Raw genomic sequence first — 15,254 nt, forward strand, 5'->3', positions numbered from 1 at the left:
TGGGAAGCAGCTGTCATTCCTCTGCTGGCTTCACTCGCTTAGCAGCTTCGAGCTGACAAAGTAGTTCATCCCACTGCACAAACTGCTTGGAGAGAAGCATCGTCTGGTCACAGGTCAAGGTGAGAAGAACCATAGTCTGAGGGAGTGGCGAGATTCTGTACCAGCCAAAAGGTTACGGGGACCAGGGGAAGAGGCAGATTGGTGAGGCAGGGACAAAGGGACAGGGCTTTGGGACAGTACCCATTAGGGGCCTAATTGAGCAGAAAGGATACAATCTTGTTGTATTCCTCTAGGAGAGCCTTGGACTCTTCGGTGATTTCCACACACTGGTCCTGTGGGGCCAAGGAGTAGCAGAAAAAGGAGTCAGACAAAAACCCAACCTCCCACTAGCCTTCCTGCCTCCTCATAAAAGATGATGCTTAATCCTAGAGCCAGAGGAGCAAAGTGCAGGCTGCGGGATGGGTGCGTTGCAGTGGTGTGGCTGGTGCCATTTTTCGTCCAAAGGGTGATGGAAGGAGGAATAGGCCACACATTTAAGGAAACATTCCCCCTAGTAGGTCCCCTCCCCTGCCCCCTATTTCTGAACTCTTTATTAGCTTTACATTGCTGCTGCTGCTGCGACCTCATAGTGACTACATACAGGGTTTCTGAGGCTATAAGTCGTTATGGGAGCAGAAAGCCTCATCTTTCTCCTATGGAGCAGCTGGTGGACTGCTGACCTTGCAGTTAGCAACCCTATACATAACCCACTATGCCACCAAGGCTCCTTGAGCTTTACACTAAGGCCTGGGAATAGTGAGGGGAAAAAAGCTTCTCCACTTAAAGTCAAAAAGACTCACCATCTCACGAATTCTTGGTTGCTTCCCCAAATCAACCTTCTCAGACTAGCCCTACTCTGGGAGGCAGGAGACCTAAATGTGGCCTTAGGTAAGTACCTTCCTCTGTCCAGGGCAAGATAAAGGGTAACCCACCCACCTCCCTAAGTTTCCCTTGGAAATGACCCCAGAGTGGCCTGAGGCTACTTCCCCAGGTGGCAGAAGTGTGGACTAGGTGGTTTACCACCTCCACCTTCCTACCAGCCCTCTCCCATACCTGCTGCTGGATATGGATCTGGGCCAAGCACTGCAGGCGGGCAGCATGTTCAGGAACGGCTGTAAAACACAACGCACTGCCCAATGACGCTTGTGCCCTCCCCCGGGACTGCTCAATAGTCTATTAGGTCTTCAGCGGGATTAGAGTATTGAGTGGGAAAGCTAAACAATCGCCAGGCTTCATCGACCGTTGCAGCTGGAGGTGGTGGGGCTCCCTGCCTATCCCAGTCCTACTCCAGTACCTGGTGGGGAGGATACAGGCCTCTAGAACATAAAACCTTGGGGTCTCCAGAGTTGCCTCTTGCCCCCACCCCAGTGCTGTAAGCAGAACTAGGTAGGGAGGGCTTAGTTTACATTAGGATCTGTCCTATTACCCTTGGTCCAGCAGGGAGCCTGCTGGGGGACTGAGGATGAGTGCCAGGTCCCTAAACTGGCCACCTGGAATCCAAAATCCAGAGCCTCAGCCACCATGCTAGGCCCTCGGCTTAAGCTGTCAGATGTTCAGCAGGTAGCTGATCAGGGGTGGGGATAGGAAGCTGGGCAAAACGCCTCCAGAGACAGACAAGATGGATATCTGGATTCAATTAAAGCCACTGTCTGCTTGTCAAAGCCCAGTCCAGGAACTGCTCTCAGCAGTGCGGCAAGAGGAACGCACATACATTCCCACTTGGCAGGAGCTTTGATAGTACAATCCAGACTCTGCTGGACCCTGAAGGGCAGATGCCAGGGATGGGGTAGAAGTTAGATGTAATCTACAGAGATGGGAGGCTGCTGAAGCTTATACTAAGGTCCTTGGGTCCAACTGCCTGAGCTCCTGATCCTGGGCTCTCTGCCCCAACAATTTGAGTCCTCATGAAGGTGGCAGCTGGCCCCCAGTGAGTGTAAAGATAAGGTGCAGATCCAGCCTGGACTCAGAGTACCCGGGGCCTGGGGAAGCCCTACTCATCCACCCCTGTCCCAAGTAGTTTTGTGGAGCTACAGCTCCAGATAGGTACCTTTGATGTGAGGGCTGTCCAGCATGGGCACCAAGGCCTCCACCTGCTCCAGGAGGGCAACCTGGGACAGGATGAACTGCTCCTCTGAAGCATAAGCAGACAAGACAGAGGCAGTGAGGTGGGTCTACTTCCCTGACAGGGAAGATGGCTGGATCTTGAAGCTTTGGAGACCCACTCTTAACCACAGGTCCCTGTTTGGGGTACATATACCCCCATCCTGCCCCACGTCTCCTGGATGCCTCTGCTCTGAACCATTTTGAGCCAGGGGTCTCTCAGTTTCTCCAAATTCCACCTTTCTCCAAGTTTCAACTCCAGGGCCTCTTCCTCTAACTTCTTAATAAATTCTCAGTGAGCTCCCGTCTAGGCCACAGGGTACAAAGGGCTTCAGACTTGGATCCCCACCCCCATGGACTCCAGAAAGATCTACGGGAGGAAACATGTGGCACTTTATATACTAAGCAGGTTCTGCTCAGTGGCTCTGAGTGACACACACACTTACAAGCTACAGAACAGCTGGCGCAGTCATGGAAGAGTCCAGTGAGAGAGCAGGATCTACGCTATCATTTAGCAGAGGACAAAGCATTCAGCTAGCTGAACAGGAACAGGGAGAGCATAGGAAATAGAACTGGATAGAAGAGTCAGCCTGGAGATTGGCAGGTTCAGCAATCAGGATTTTATCCATCAAGGACTGAGAGATGCCTGAGGTTCCAAATTGGGCAAAGTAACTAAGAGACTGTTAGCTATTGAGGTGTGAGGTGATGTTAGAGACTGGATTATTTCCCCTTAAAATATGTCTTAAAATCCTAATCCCTTTACTTGTGAACATGACCCTATGTTTGGAAATAGGGGTTTTCTTATATTAATGATGTCATGCCAATGTAGAGTGGATCCTAAACCTAATCACTTCTGAGTTATAAAAAGACCACAATAGACATAGAGACACAACAGGGGGAAGAGGAAGAGAAACAATGGAGCCACAGCATTCACAGGCCCAGGAATGCCAAGGATGGCTTCCACTACTTGAAGCTTAAACAGACAAGGAAGGATGTCCTACTAGAGCCATGCCCTGAATTCAGAATCCCAGCCTCCTAGCCGTGAGGAAATACATTTCTGTTCTTTAAAGCCTCCCATTTGGGATAGTTCTGTTATGGCAGTACTAGGTCACTAACACAGGGATGAACATGGGGGCGTGACCATGAAGAGGGAGAGATTCAGTGCAGTGGAAGAGCCCTTGAACTTGGTGCCTCAGTCATGGCAATTAGTCAGGAACTTGGTGGGAGCTGCCCAGGCTCAGTCTTCAGTGCTGCATTGCCTTCACCTCAGTCATCCTCTTGGGAATCTGATCTCCTAACTGGGTTATGAGGTCAGGCCCCTCAACAAGGATTCTGCCTCTTTGAGCCTGTGCCCATTAGAGCATAGACTTCCTCGTTCCATCATATAACTTACAATAAACCATCACTAAACATCTTTTGACTGAATGAATGAACACAGGATGTGCTCAGCAAGCCCTTGCTTGTGGATGTCTGGATGACTTATTAACAGACATAGCCAATGCAACAGTTGCTACATTCCTCTGAAATTCCCTTCTCATATGAAAGGAAGATATGAAACTCATAACAATACCTGCCCTCTCCCAAATGCCCTCTGCCCCCACCCTGTCCTAGAGGCTCCTCTTTCCCGTGTGATGTGAGGAAGGCCTGAAGGAAAATCCTAGGGCATATTAGGGTAGCTCCCACTGTGGCTGGCAGCATGGGCTAGAGTTGGCCTAGGAAGAAACCATGCCCAATGCCTGCTAAAAGACCCACAGGGCTACTTCTAGCCAGAACCAGGCCAGAATCCCAGAGAGTAGCTTCCAAGACTGCATCTATGAAAATTCTAGATGGGGAGGCCATTTCTGTGCCCAGTCTCCCACTACAATGCACATCCCCAGATGACGTGCACATATTTCCAGCACTACCTGCTAAGATGAACTGCAGCTTAGAAGCATCAGGTATGGCAATGCGGTCAATGTATTCAGGATCCAAGTATTTGATCAAGTCTTCAACTAGAAAAGTAGCAAGACAGAAAATGAAACTGATAGAGTTGGGAAGTGGGGCTGTTTTATGCAGCTCTCAGTGAAGAGCTGACACAGTGTCCCACCAGCAGTTCCCCACCAGGCTCCCACCCCCTTTCATCAATTCAGGCCTTGAAGATACCACCACCCTAGGACCCTCAGCTCTCCACTGACCTATGTATAAAAGGTCCCTTTCCCTTTCAGTGCCACCAAGACAAGCCTTATTACCTTTGTCTAATTTCCACTTACTGAGCAGGGGTTGCTAGATCTCTGAGGTAATCATAGAAAGTATGACTATCCCAAGGTTGGGGCTCTTAGTACTTAATTTCTGCTTCTTAACCTTGCCCTTGGTGTGGTGCTGTAAGAAACGCACTCGACTGCCAGCTATAAGGTTGGTGGTTCAAATCCACCAGTCAGTTCTTGGAAATGCTCTATAGGGTTGCTACGAGTAGGAACAGACTCAGTGGCACTTAACAACAACAACCTTGCCCTTCCTCCCTCCACCAACAGGAACTGTCAGCCGGAGCTCTTATTCTATAACTTAAGATATTGTCACGGGCCTAGGGTTTATTCACAAGGAAAAAAACCCCACCACACCCCACTTCACTACTTCAGCAGGGACATATCTTCACATTCTTGTTCTCCCAAAAAGGTCATTCCATGTACTACTGGGTTGAAGGGCCAGAGTCAGGTCCCAGAAAACAGGCATATAGAGGACAGGCAGGCACCCCAGAAATGCACTTACTCTTTTTGTACAGAATCTTCACCCTCTCCCTCTTGCTGGCGATGTTACCCAAAACCACCTGTATCTTAACCAGACCATCAGCCACCTAGAAGGGGAGTGGAAGTTAATTCCAAGATACACCATATAAATCAAGGTTTGGTGGAGGTAAAGAACCCCTTATTCCCCAACTCTCCCAGCAACATAGGTTGGCCTGCTTCCTTTATATTAAAGGAGATGCAATCCCATCTTTAGGGTATCCTTGGTATGAATGGGGAGACAATCATGTGCTCTTTGGGCAGTTTCAAGTCTGATTTAAGAGGTAAAGAACTATTTTGGAGCTTATAGGGTACCAGAATACACCATATATTCCCTGGTTCTGAAACCCTCAATAAATGCAACTATCTTCATCCAGACCTTATTACATCATCAATGGATGACGGTACCAACCTCTAGACTGGTTGGCCAGCTCTACCCCTACTCCCTCCACATCAACTGTAGTGTGAGAGATGGAAGGATCTAAAACAACCTCTAGGATCCCAGTGACAGTGAAATCCCTGTATTAGGGAATAGAGAAAGGAATCAGGTTAAGGGAGAGGAGGAGTACAGTCAATAGCATGTGGATTGAGTTTGAGATGTCGGTGGCATCCAGTAGTAAACTAAATACACATGTCTGGTTCTCAGAACATAAATTTGAACTGCAGATATACACTGGAGACATAATTATGGGTAAATGGCAATTCAAACTATGGAAATGAAGGAGCTAGGGCTTAAGGATAGGGGTGAAGAATGTTAATATTCAAGAGTCAAATATATGCAGAGGCATATAAGACTGGGAAGAAGAAACCAGAGAAAGAGGAGGAAAACCAGAAGGGTTGGAGTCATAGGTGCTAAAGGGAGAGAAAGTTTTATGAAGTTCTCAAATGGGAGCACAATCTGATAGTGACAGCTAATTCCACAACAAGCATACAGATGACATGGTTACCTCAAATGTATACTAGGCTTCAGATATGCCTGACACTCCAGCAGGAATTCCTCAGTTAAAGATCTTCCCATAGTAAAAAAGGGATGAGTGGACGCTTGAGCCTCATGGTTGTCAAAATTCAGTCACTTAGGTGAAGGAGTTCCAGTTCATATCTGAACAGCAGGTATCCAACTCCTTCCCTCCTAATTCCAGCCCTCTTATATCTCACCTCTCCCCGCTCCCCTCCCCCCCCACCACCTTGCAGCCTTCGCTATCCACCGGTGCCCTGCTTCCTCTAGGCATCACAAGCCTCTCACCTTTCAGTTAACAATGAATAACGCTGAGCTCCAAGACAGCCCTCCCATTGTGGGCTTGGCTCTTATTGAAACTCATCAGTAAGCTTCTCCAGTTGTTAGGCGGCCAGAGCAGGGTGGAGTCTTAGTCACTATTTGTACGGAGTCCATTTCAAGTGGACCTAACCACCTGCAGAGTCTCCCCCTCCCTCCCCATGGGAGATGGACATCGAGGGTCAGATCGGCTCTGGGAGGTTCAGGATCTTTTTCATCAAAGGCCGAATCTGGCGCGGTTGCCTGCACCCTGTGGGCCAGGCAGTGGGCCACTCTGCTCTGTCCCGAAAAGGGACAATCGGACCCCAGACCGCTCACCTTCCGCGAGCCACGCGCCCCGCTCGATCCATAAACCCAGCGCTCCAGCTCCTCCACACCAGATTGTAGCCGCTGCAGATCCGTCACAGCCGCCATCTCTACCGCCGCCCCGCCTCAGAGGGGGAACAGATAGAGGGCGGGACATCCGTACAAATAGGAAGGCTGGCCAATCCGAATGCACCAGCGCCTTCCAGGAGGGAAGTGACACCACAATTCGAACTGCAGAGCCGGAAGTTTCCCGAAGGGGCTGGTGAACCTTGTCAAAAGCGGCCTGGTTACTAGGCAACGGCTACCTCTCCCTAGATTAGATTAGATTAGATTAGATTAGATTAGATTGTCAAAACAACTTTTGCCTTTCTCTGTCCTATTTGAGGTTTACCCACCCCATTCTACGAGGTTCTAATATAAATTTACCCAGTGGCGCTGTGCATTAATGCGCTGGGCTGTAAAATTGATTTGAACCGCAAGGTTAGCTGTTCAAGCTCATCAGTCGCTCCTTGGAAACCCTATACAGGGACGCTAGGGATCGTAACCACTTAAGGGCACCTAACAACACTATTTCAGGATAAATGCGCACTTACTTAGGTAGGTAGGAGGCCTCATGAGTTAGCATAGTCTTTTGGAGTCTTATAAAGTTCAAAAGATTAGCTGACTTGCCCTAAGCCACCAGGTCTACAGTACTAGAATCAGCATTCTAGCTAAGGCTGATTCAAGAGCCAGAACTTGCCCTGTGAAGCTGGCACAGGCTGACAGCGGGCAAGAGGACACCTTCCCCTTGGGATCCCTGTCCAGACGCGGCCAGATCGCCTCCACCCCACCTCCCCCAAACAAGAAGGAGAGGACACACAGGAGAGAGAGGGAAAGCAGCTTTATTGTCCAGATATGGCCTGGGACGTCTCCTCCACAACACTCCCAACCCAACCCTTCACCTGGCTCCTGGACAGGAGCAGAGCTTGAGCTCTAGATATGGCATTGACACAGGAAGCATATGGAGACGTTAATAGGGGTCATTAGGGGGAGATCTCTTTGGTAGACGTTGCTGGACTTGGCCAGGGAGTGGGTGCTCTCCCTTTACAATGAGGTAGATGTAACATGGAAAGAAACCCTTTGGCTTCAAGTCCACAGGGCATGGGGGAGGAGGAGTCACATCCGAGGTCAGGGTCCCAGAATGAGTGCCCTGGCTTGTCCTCTCCCTCAGCACGAGTTTTGAGTGGGAGTTCTCAGGGCAAGGCGCTGAAAGGGGGCCTTGTAGGGGGTGGGGGTGCAGGGTTGGCTGGGCCCTGTGAAGCTGGCACAGGCTGACGGCGGGCAAAGAGGACACCTGGCAAAGGATTGAAATGGTAGAGGGCAAACACAAATAGAGGGGGTGAGGTGTGAAAACAGAAGAGGGGAACAAAAAAGTAATATTGCTACAACACACATAACTCCTGCCATAAAATTAGGACAAGTTCTTTGTGTTTATGCCAATATAGATACCCTCAAATGGGTAAACTGGTATCTGTAATGATACATGAGCATATATATATAATGATGCAGGACAGACATCCCATGGTACCCATGCTAATGAGGTCATGCCTTGGACCCCATGCCATGTAGACACCCTTTGAACCCATGCCAGTGTAGTAATCCCCTGAACTCCATGTTACCCATGCAGATTTAGACACCTTTTAGCTTCATGCTGGTAGAAACAGTCTAAAATCCCCATGCCAGTGTAAACAGCCGGCAACACCCATACCAGTGTAGACCACCCCGTTGATCTCTAGGGCCATGTTGATACTGCTGATGCCACTGCCCGCCAGACTGAGAGGCCCATCCAGCCGCTCTTCTGTCAGAAGGGGGCAGGGGTTACATCTTAGGAATCAAACTTTAGACTTACAAGTGCCCTCCTCTATCACTGAAGACAACCCCCATCCCACTTTGGCCCAACACCTGTAATTGCAAAGTCCTCTATAGAGGAATCTGATAGGCCAGCTTCCAACACCTATCAGGCAAAGTACCTGTCCTCCCTCAGTACACAGGCCCAAAGCCCACTGGGCAATAAGTCCCTCCTCACCCCTCAAGGGAACCTTGCCACGAGGCAGGAAACTGGGGGGTGCGCCAGGGCGAGGTGGGTCCATGGGGCCCATCAGTACAGCCCTCTTCTCAGGGGGCTCCTCTGGTGTCAACTTCTCCCGTACAGGTCCCAGGGCCAGACCCACAGGCAATGCCACATGAGGGGTGGGAATTCCGCTCTCCTCTGGAAGAACAAGTCATTCAGTTTCCGTGCCCCAACCAAATCTATCTCTTCATTTGCTTTTCACCCAAGAGAACTCACTGTCCCCTCCCGTCCGTCTAGAGCCTCAGCCTGGAGGCTCTAAAGTTGGAGAGCCCAAAGGACTAATATATATGTTTAGGTTGATGCAAGACAATTTTTGGAGGGGCAAGCCAGTTGGGAGTCCTGGTGTGGAGCTGTAGGATAAGCACAAAAGTCGGTTTGAACCGCAAGGTCGGAGATTCAAACTCACCAGCTGTTCCTCAGAAACTCCGTTCAGGGTCATTGTGAGTCAGAAACTCAATAGCACTTAACAACAAAAAACCAGTTTGGGGGATTTCCTTGCTTTTGTTTGTTAAGTAATCCGGGTCACAGGAGGTACAAAACACAGACAAATAGGAATCCCGTATAGATAAACGTGGGATAGAGCTGCTCCTTTTCTTGAGCTTCAGCCCCAAACAGCAGATTTTCCAAAGCTGCAAAGACCCCAAACTTTAGACCCCTAAACCTTAGGACTAAAAGCGATCCCCAAAGAATCCTATTCCTCAATGTCTCTCATATCAGAATATCCTATATTCTATATTGTATGTACCCTATATTTCACTTCTCCCTAGACAACAGAGATTCCTAAAACTGCACAGTCCCCTCCCCTCACACCTTTCTTAATGGGGCTCGGGCTCAGCTGGGCGCACGCGTGCACAGGCAGGCCGGGGGTGGAGCTCTGGGAGGGGCCGGGACCCGGCGGGGGCGCGGGCGGGACAGGGACAGGCCCTGAGGCGGGGCCCAGAGCTCCCCGAGGGGGCGGCCCTGCCAAGCCGAAGAGTGGCGCGGCACTGTAAGCCTGGCGACGGCCCTCGCGCCGGTTGCTGTCGATAGCGGCCTGGAGCTCCCCGGGTGAGCTGAGCGCTCGCGTCTCGCACTCGTACGGGTACAGGTACTTCATGTATCTAGGGGCGAATGCGGTGTAGGGCGGGAGGCTGGACCTGGCTGGTCAAGCCCCACAACCGGGCGCCGGCCCGGGAGCCCTCCCACACGCCCCCCGCCGCTCGCCCTTGGCCTCACTGAGTGCGGAGAGTGAAGGCGGCTGAAGTGATGGTGGTAGGTAGACTGAGACCTCTTGTGACCTCCCGCCACACCTTGCGGTTGATGACTTCTACTAGACCGCCCTTTGCCGTCACTAGGCGAAACAGAGCGTACAGGTCCAAAACCTGCTTCGCCATGATGGGTACGCGGTTCACTGGCGTCCCTGGTGGGGTGGGCAGAGAGTCAGGACACTAAGATCCTGTGTGCGGCATCCCGGCGGAATGAAGAAGCTGGATACATGCATGATGCCTGGGTTCGGTATGGTTCGGGAGAAGGGTGAGGGAGGGAGGAGGTGGAATTAGAGTCAGAGCTCCTAGGGCTCCATTGTAACAAGGAAGACGGGATGTAAGGCCAGGACAAACTTTTTTTCTGTAAAGGTCCAGGTAGAAAATATTTCAGATTTTCCAGGCCAGCCCCTGCCATAAGTACTCGGCTTTGCCCCTGAAAACAGCCATACTGGTTGCCCTGAGCTGATTCAGACCCAGGGTGACCCCTTGTGTATCAGAGTAGAACTGTGCTCCATAGGGGTTTCAATGGCTGATTTTCAGAAGTAGATCACCAGGCGGGACCTCCGAGTGCCTCTGGGTGGGTTCAAACCAATAATCGTTTCTGTTAGCAACTGAGAGCCTTAATCCTTTGCACCTTCCAGGAACTCAGAAAAGTCTTAAAGGATTCTTAAAGGAATGAGTGCGGCCCGAATTCCAATAAAGCTTAGTGTGAAGTTGGAATTTCACACTTTTGGAAATGTTATTCTTATTTTGACATTCCCCACACCACCACCACCACCACCACCACGCAAAAAAAAAAAAAAAAAGGTAAGAACCATTCTTTTCTCTCAGGCCCTGGATTTAGACCTCTAGGGTAGACCGTCTGGACTGCTAACCACAAGGTTGATAGTTCAAACCCACCAGCCGCTCCTCGGAAACCCTACACCCGGTCGCTCTGAGCCAGAATTGACTCGACGCCACTTAACAACAACAACACGGTAGACCGTAGGAAGTACTTCCCCACAGTACTGAAGAGCGGGACTCCGCTAAACAGTGGCCAGAGGGTGGCGGGCGCCAAAGGAGCAACCCAGCTCAGTCTGGCGATTCCGCAGCCCGCACCGCCCCCGCGCGCCAGTCCTGACAAAAGGGCCTGTCTGCGCTGAGCGATGGGCCCCAGTTAATTCCTTACCGATCCTGTCCCCTCCCTCCGCCGCCTTTGGACCCGAACAATTAGCCTCAGCCTGATTAATGGGGGGAAATTATCGGCCCCGCGGGACACCTCCCCCTCACAGCAGGCGTGGAGGGAGGCAGGGGACCAGAAGGAGGCAGAGCGCAGAGGGAAGCAGAGTCCAGGACTGTGCTGGATGGAGTCTGTTCAGAACCTCCAACCCTGCCGAGAGTAGTCCAGGCAGTCGCAAGGAGAGGGAGGGGACATTGGGACCAGAACGACCAGGCCTCCCTGGGGACCAAGAGAACCTGGAGCTCCGCTGAGGGTCCCTGGAGAAAGATGAGAACTGAAAGGGGCGCTGGACCTGGGGAGGGGGCCTGAGGGGCTTAGATCAGCCGTTGCACTAAGGGGGGGGGGTTGCAGTGCAGCCAGTTAATTAGTGGCTTATCAGGCCTCAGTCGGAGTGAGTTAATTAGCTTTGTAGAGAGAGATAATGAGTCAGTCTTCGGGCCCATGAATCTGGGGAGAAGCCAGAGTGATGGACTGCCACCCACCCTGCTCCCCTCCAGGACACTTTCCTTCTCATCCAGCTTTGATTCCTGGAAAGGAATACCTTCTCCCCTATAGCCCCATTTCTCACAGCCACACCTAACTCCTTCAGTCTAAACCCCCATCTTTCCTGTTGTAGACGAGCACATGGGATGGCCTATCTCTTCCTGAGGCAAGAGGAAATTAAGGGGAGACAAGGCTGGAAGAAGGACCTGCTATAGAGAACCAAGGCATTCCCAGCTTCCAGTCCTGGGACACCACACCACCACCACTACAGGTCAACCCCCACCAAGACCCTCCCACCCTCCCAATTGATCCCACACTCATTAACTTGCCAGTGGTCTGACCGCTAATTAATCCCGGGGCAGAGGAGTGGGGGCAAGGTCAGAGGTTAAAGATGCTATTGAAGGCCCAAAGGACAGGTACTATCCAGCTCAGACCTCTGCAGGGACTGAAGTCTGGGTCTATCTTCCTCAGGCCGGGATCCTTACCCCCCCAATTACCCCACTCACCCCTCTTCTGCATGAAGCTAAACAGGTCATCCAGAAATTCCTTCCTTTTGGGATCTGCATCAAGTTCGTACAGCTGAAGAAGGAACAAGGTCATTCTCAAGTTCTGCTGGTCTCCCCCCTGCCCCTAACTCAAGTTGTGAAGTGGCCAAGTCAGATCTGAAATGTGGACTTCCTGGCATTGGGTTCTCACTACCAGGGAGCAGGCAGAGACACATTTTTCTAATCTCATAGAGGTTGTATACTGGCTAGTGGTGACCCAGACAGCTCAACCACTCATCTGGGGAGTAGGGAAGTAGTAAGGAGAAGCTGGGAGGAGTTACCCTAAAAAAGCCTATTCCGCACTGAGAAAAACTGACAAGTAGCTCTGAGACACTGATTCACTCTCATTCATTCATGCAAGAGCTTTATGCTGTTTGAATCCTTATGTTCTGGGGAAAGAGAGCGGGGCAAAGATACCTCAAACCCACCCCCAAGCCAAGGGGGATGCCCAGAAGTTCTTGAAACCTTGGGTCCCTCAGCCCACCCTTTAATCTGTTTATCCTTCAAGGACGACTATGATCCTGCCCTGTGCAGAAATTGCCACTGCAGCCCTGTGCCACCCAGGACTTCTGGGTTGGAGGGCAGGGATCAGGTCTTGAAGGACCCTAGGTTCATCTCACCCCTTACCCAGTAGCTCTGAGCCCCACCTCCCTACAGTAATGGAGTCATTTACCAGAGTAACAGGCCCTAAGTAACACCCACAAGTGTCATTCCATGCCTAATAAGAACTCTTAGAGTCACAAACACCCAGGAGTAACAAACCCTAGAGATTTCTCTTTAGGGTAACACTCCCAAACAACTGAGCCCTAGGCTTTAAGTTCTTGTTAAATGCCGTCGAGTCAGTTCCGACCCATAGTGACCCTCTAGAGGGTTTCCAAGGAGTAACTGGTGAGCTTGAACCACCAAACTTGCAGTTCAAACTGACTTTGCAGTCTAGCACATTAACCCACAGTGCCACACCAGTACTCCTTAGATAGACACCCACACATAAAACCCTCTCCAAGTAACAATCACAGATTAGGCAAAAGAGAAACAACCTTTAGAGTCACCTCTCCAGAGTAACAGATCCCTGTTAACACTAATGTCACAAAGTACTAGCCACAGATTAACATTTCTGGAAAACACTCAAGACTAACACCCTGGGAATAACGCCCTCAGAACAGCACACCTAGAGTCACATCCGTGAATAACAGTTTGCCAAGAAACAGTTCTGTGTAATGCCCTCAGCATGGCAGCTTCAAGTCACATCTTTAGAAAAACACCCAGAACCCCCACCCACAAGCAAGGAAGAGCCTCATATTAAGGTCCTATGAGTAATAACATTTCCAGTTCACAGGGACCATACAGTCAACACTGAGGTCATCACAGACTGGGGACTGTCATTCATAGATCTCAGGCCAGGGAAAAGAATTGGGATGGGGGGCAAAGAAGAGAGGAAGGGCCCACCAGCCTGCTAAGGGAATGGAAACCTTAGACAAGGGTCACCAAAGACAAGGGTCACCAGCCTGAACACCTTCACTGGAATATGACCTTGCAGTTTGATGTGTGAGAGCATAGCGGGGCACTGGGACTCAACTCTGTCACTGGAATCCCCAGCTTCCTAATTCTTCTCCAGCAAAAGACTGCTTGGAGGCCCCTATAGCCCCTCCCCACCTCTTCTTCCAACCTCACCAAGGGCTTCCATTCTGTCTGGTGTTGCTGGGTGTCATTCCTGCACCTCTTTTGGGTGTCTGTCTTTCCCTCTCTGTCACTATCACACAGCCCTATCCCACCCCCGTCTTTACACTCTGTCTCTAGGTGTCCCTCGGTCTCTCCCTCCCTATGACTGACTATCTGACCCCTAACCTTCCCACAGTGTCTCTCAGTTGCAGTTTTGGTCTGTCTTACTCTCCATCCTGCAGAAGGCAAGAAGGGGTGGGCGGGCTCCTAACCATTTGACTCTGTTTTTGCCCAGAGAGGAAAGAGGGGGGAGTGGCCTACACTGAGGGTGTCCTACCTGCTTGAACTGTTCCTCATATGTCCACTCATGGGGATGGGGTCCAGGGAGCTGACTGGCAGGTGAGCTGGGGTCCCCAGGCCCTGGACGGTTCTTCTCTGCTTCCGCCACCTCTGCACCAGCTTCCTCCCCTTCCTCCTCCTCCTCTTCAGCATCCTCCTCTTCAGCCCCAACCTCACCCAAGGCCCCCTCAGGGGCCTGCAGGGTCTGGGGTCCAGGCAGAGGAGGCCTTGGGGGTGGAAGGCGGGGAGGGGCCAATGGCCCCACCCCCCGAGCCAGCCGGGCCGCCTGCTGCCGCTGCAGGGCCTCCATTACTGCTTCCAGGCGCAGTCCCCCAGCTGGAGAGGACCCTGGCACCAGGCGGGGCCCGGTGGGGAGGGCCGCCTGTGAGGGAGGGAGTTATGGGGGCCGGGCACTGCTGTCCCCACCACCCCAACACTGCGAGAGATGGTTACTGTTGCAGGGAAGTGTAGTGGGCCAAAAGGCAAAGCAGGGAGACAGCTTTCTCAGAGATGGACAGAGACAGCGAGGTAGGAAGATCAGGAGAAATAGACCCAACCCTGGGAGACCCGCGGAGATAGGCATTGACTGAAGACAGGGAGAGATGAGCAAATTAGAGAAGGTGACAAGGACCAATCGACAGACAGAAATGACACCGAAGAGATCTGACAGAGACAATGACAGGGAGATATGGAGATAGAGACGGAGAAGGGTAAGAGAGACTAGGAGAGTCAGAGATGGAGAGATACCACAGTAGGAGAGACAGAAGACAGACAGGATAGAGCGACAGAGACGTGTAAAGATGGAATTAATAGAGAGCTGGGGTAAAGAGACAGGGAGTGTAAAAGAGACAGAGGAGGAAAAGGTAAATAGTAAAAACCTGAAGGACGGCCCAGAAAGGGACAGAAGCAGAGAGAGACAATTAGTGAAGCGGAGGTTGAGAAAGACCGGGAAAAACCTACTCAGCCAGAGACAGAAGAGAGAGATCAGAGACAAGGTGAAACCGTGAATAGAAGGGAACAGAGACGGGACAGGGAGAAACAGACGGGTCAGAGTCGCAGAGGACAAGAACCCTGGAGGCGGGGACAGAGCCCCGGACAGGGACGGGGCTGGGTGGGTGGGAAGGGTGGCGGATTGCGATGCCCAGCTTTCTCCCTCCCAGTCCCAGCGGCTGTAACTC

At 51.4% G+C, this 15,254-nt stretch overlaps 2 protein-coding genes across 5 annotated transcripts; both read right to left on the minus strand.

The window, feature by feature from the left end:
* DCTN3 (dynactin 3 (p22)) lies at positions 1–6,644 on the minus strand. Of its 4 annotated transcripts, none has more exons than XM_006863055.1 (7): positions 6,490–6,644; positions 4,885–4,969; positions 4,044–4,130; positions 2,087–2,170; positions 1,093–1,151; positions 273–275; positions 1–136 (listed from the first exon to the last, which is right to left on the minus strand). In XM_006863055.1, the coding sequence occupies exons 1-7, from the start codon at positions 6,583–6,585 to the stop codon at positions 14–16; spliced, it is 537 nt and encodes a 178-aa protein (XP_006863117.1). In that variant the 5' UTR covers positions 6,586–6,644; the 3' UTR covers positions 1–13. The 4 variants fall into 4 exon arrangements, with proteins under 4 accessions (XP_006863117.1, XP_006863116.1, XP_006863119.1 ...); XM_006863054.1 differs by having other exon boundaries at positions 1–103; positions 273–332; XM_006863057.1 differs by lacking the exon at positions 2,087–2,170 and having other exon boundaries at positions 1–103; positions 273–332.
* A 1,065-nt stretch (positions 6,645–7,709) lies between these two features.
* On the minus strand, positions 7,710–14,386 carry ARID3C (AT rich interactive domain 3C (BRIGHT-like)). The gene is made up of 7 exons (XM_006863058.1): positions 14,075–14,386; positions 12,040–12,112; positions 9,803–9,986; positions 9,398–9,687; positions 8,543–8,725; positions 8,225–8,314; positions 7,710–7,810 (listed from the first exon to the last, which is right to left on the minus strand). The coding sequence occupies exons 1-7, from the start codon at positions 14,384–14,386 to the stop codon at positions 7,710–7,712; spliced, it is 1,233 nt and encodes a 410-aa protein (XP_006863120.1).
* Between the last annotated feature and the right edge of the window lie 868 nt (positions 14,387–15,254).

The sequence above is a fragment of the Chrysochloris asiatica genome, unplaced genomic scaffold (assembly GCF_000296735.1).
Source record: "Chrysochloris asiatica unplaced genomic scaffold, ChrAsi1.0 scaffold00053, whole genome shotgun sequence".
In the NCBI taxonomy this organism is placed as follows: Eukaryota; Metazoa; Chordata; class Mammalia; order Afrosoricida; family Chrysochloridae; genus Chrysochloris; species Chrysochloris asiatica.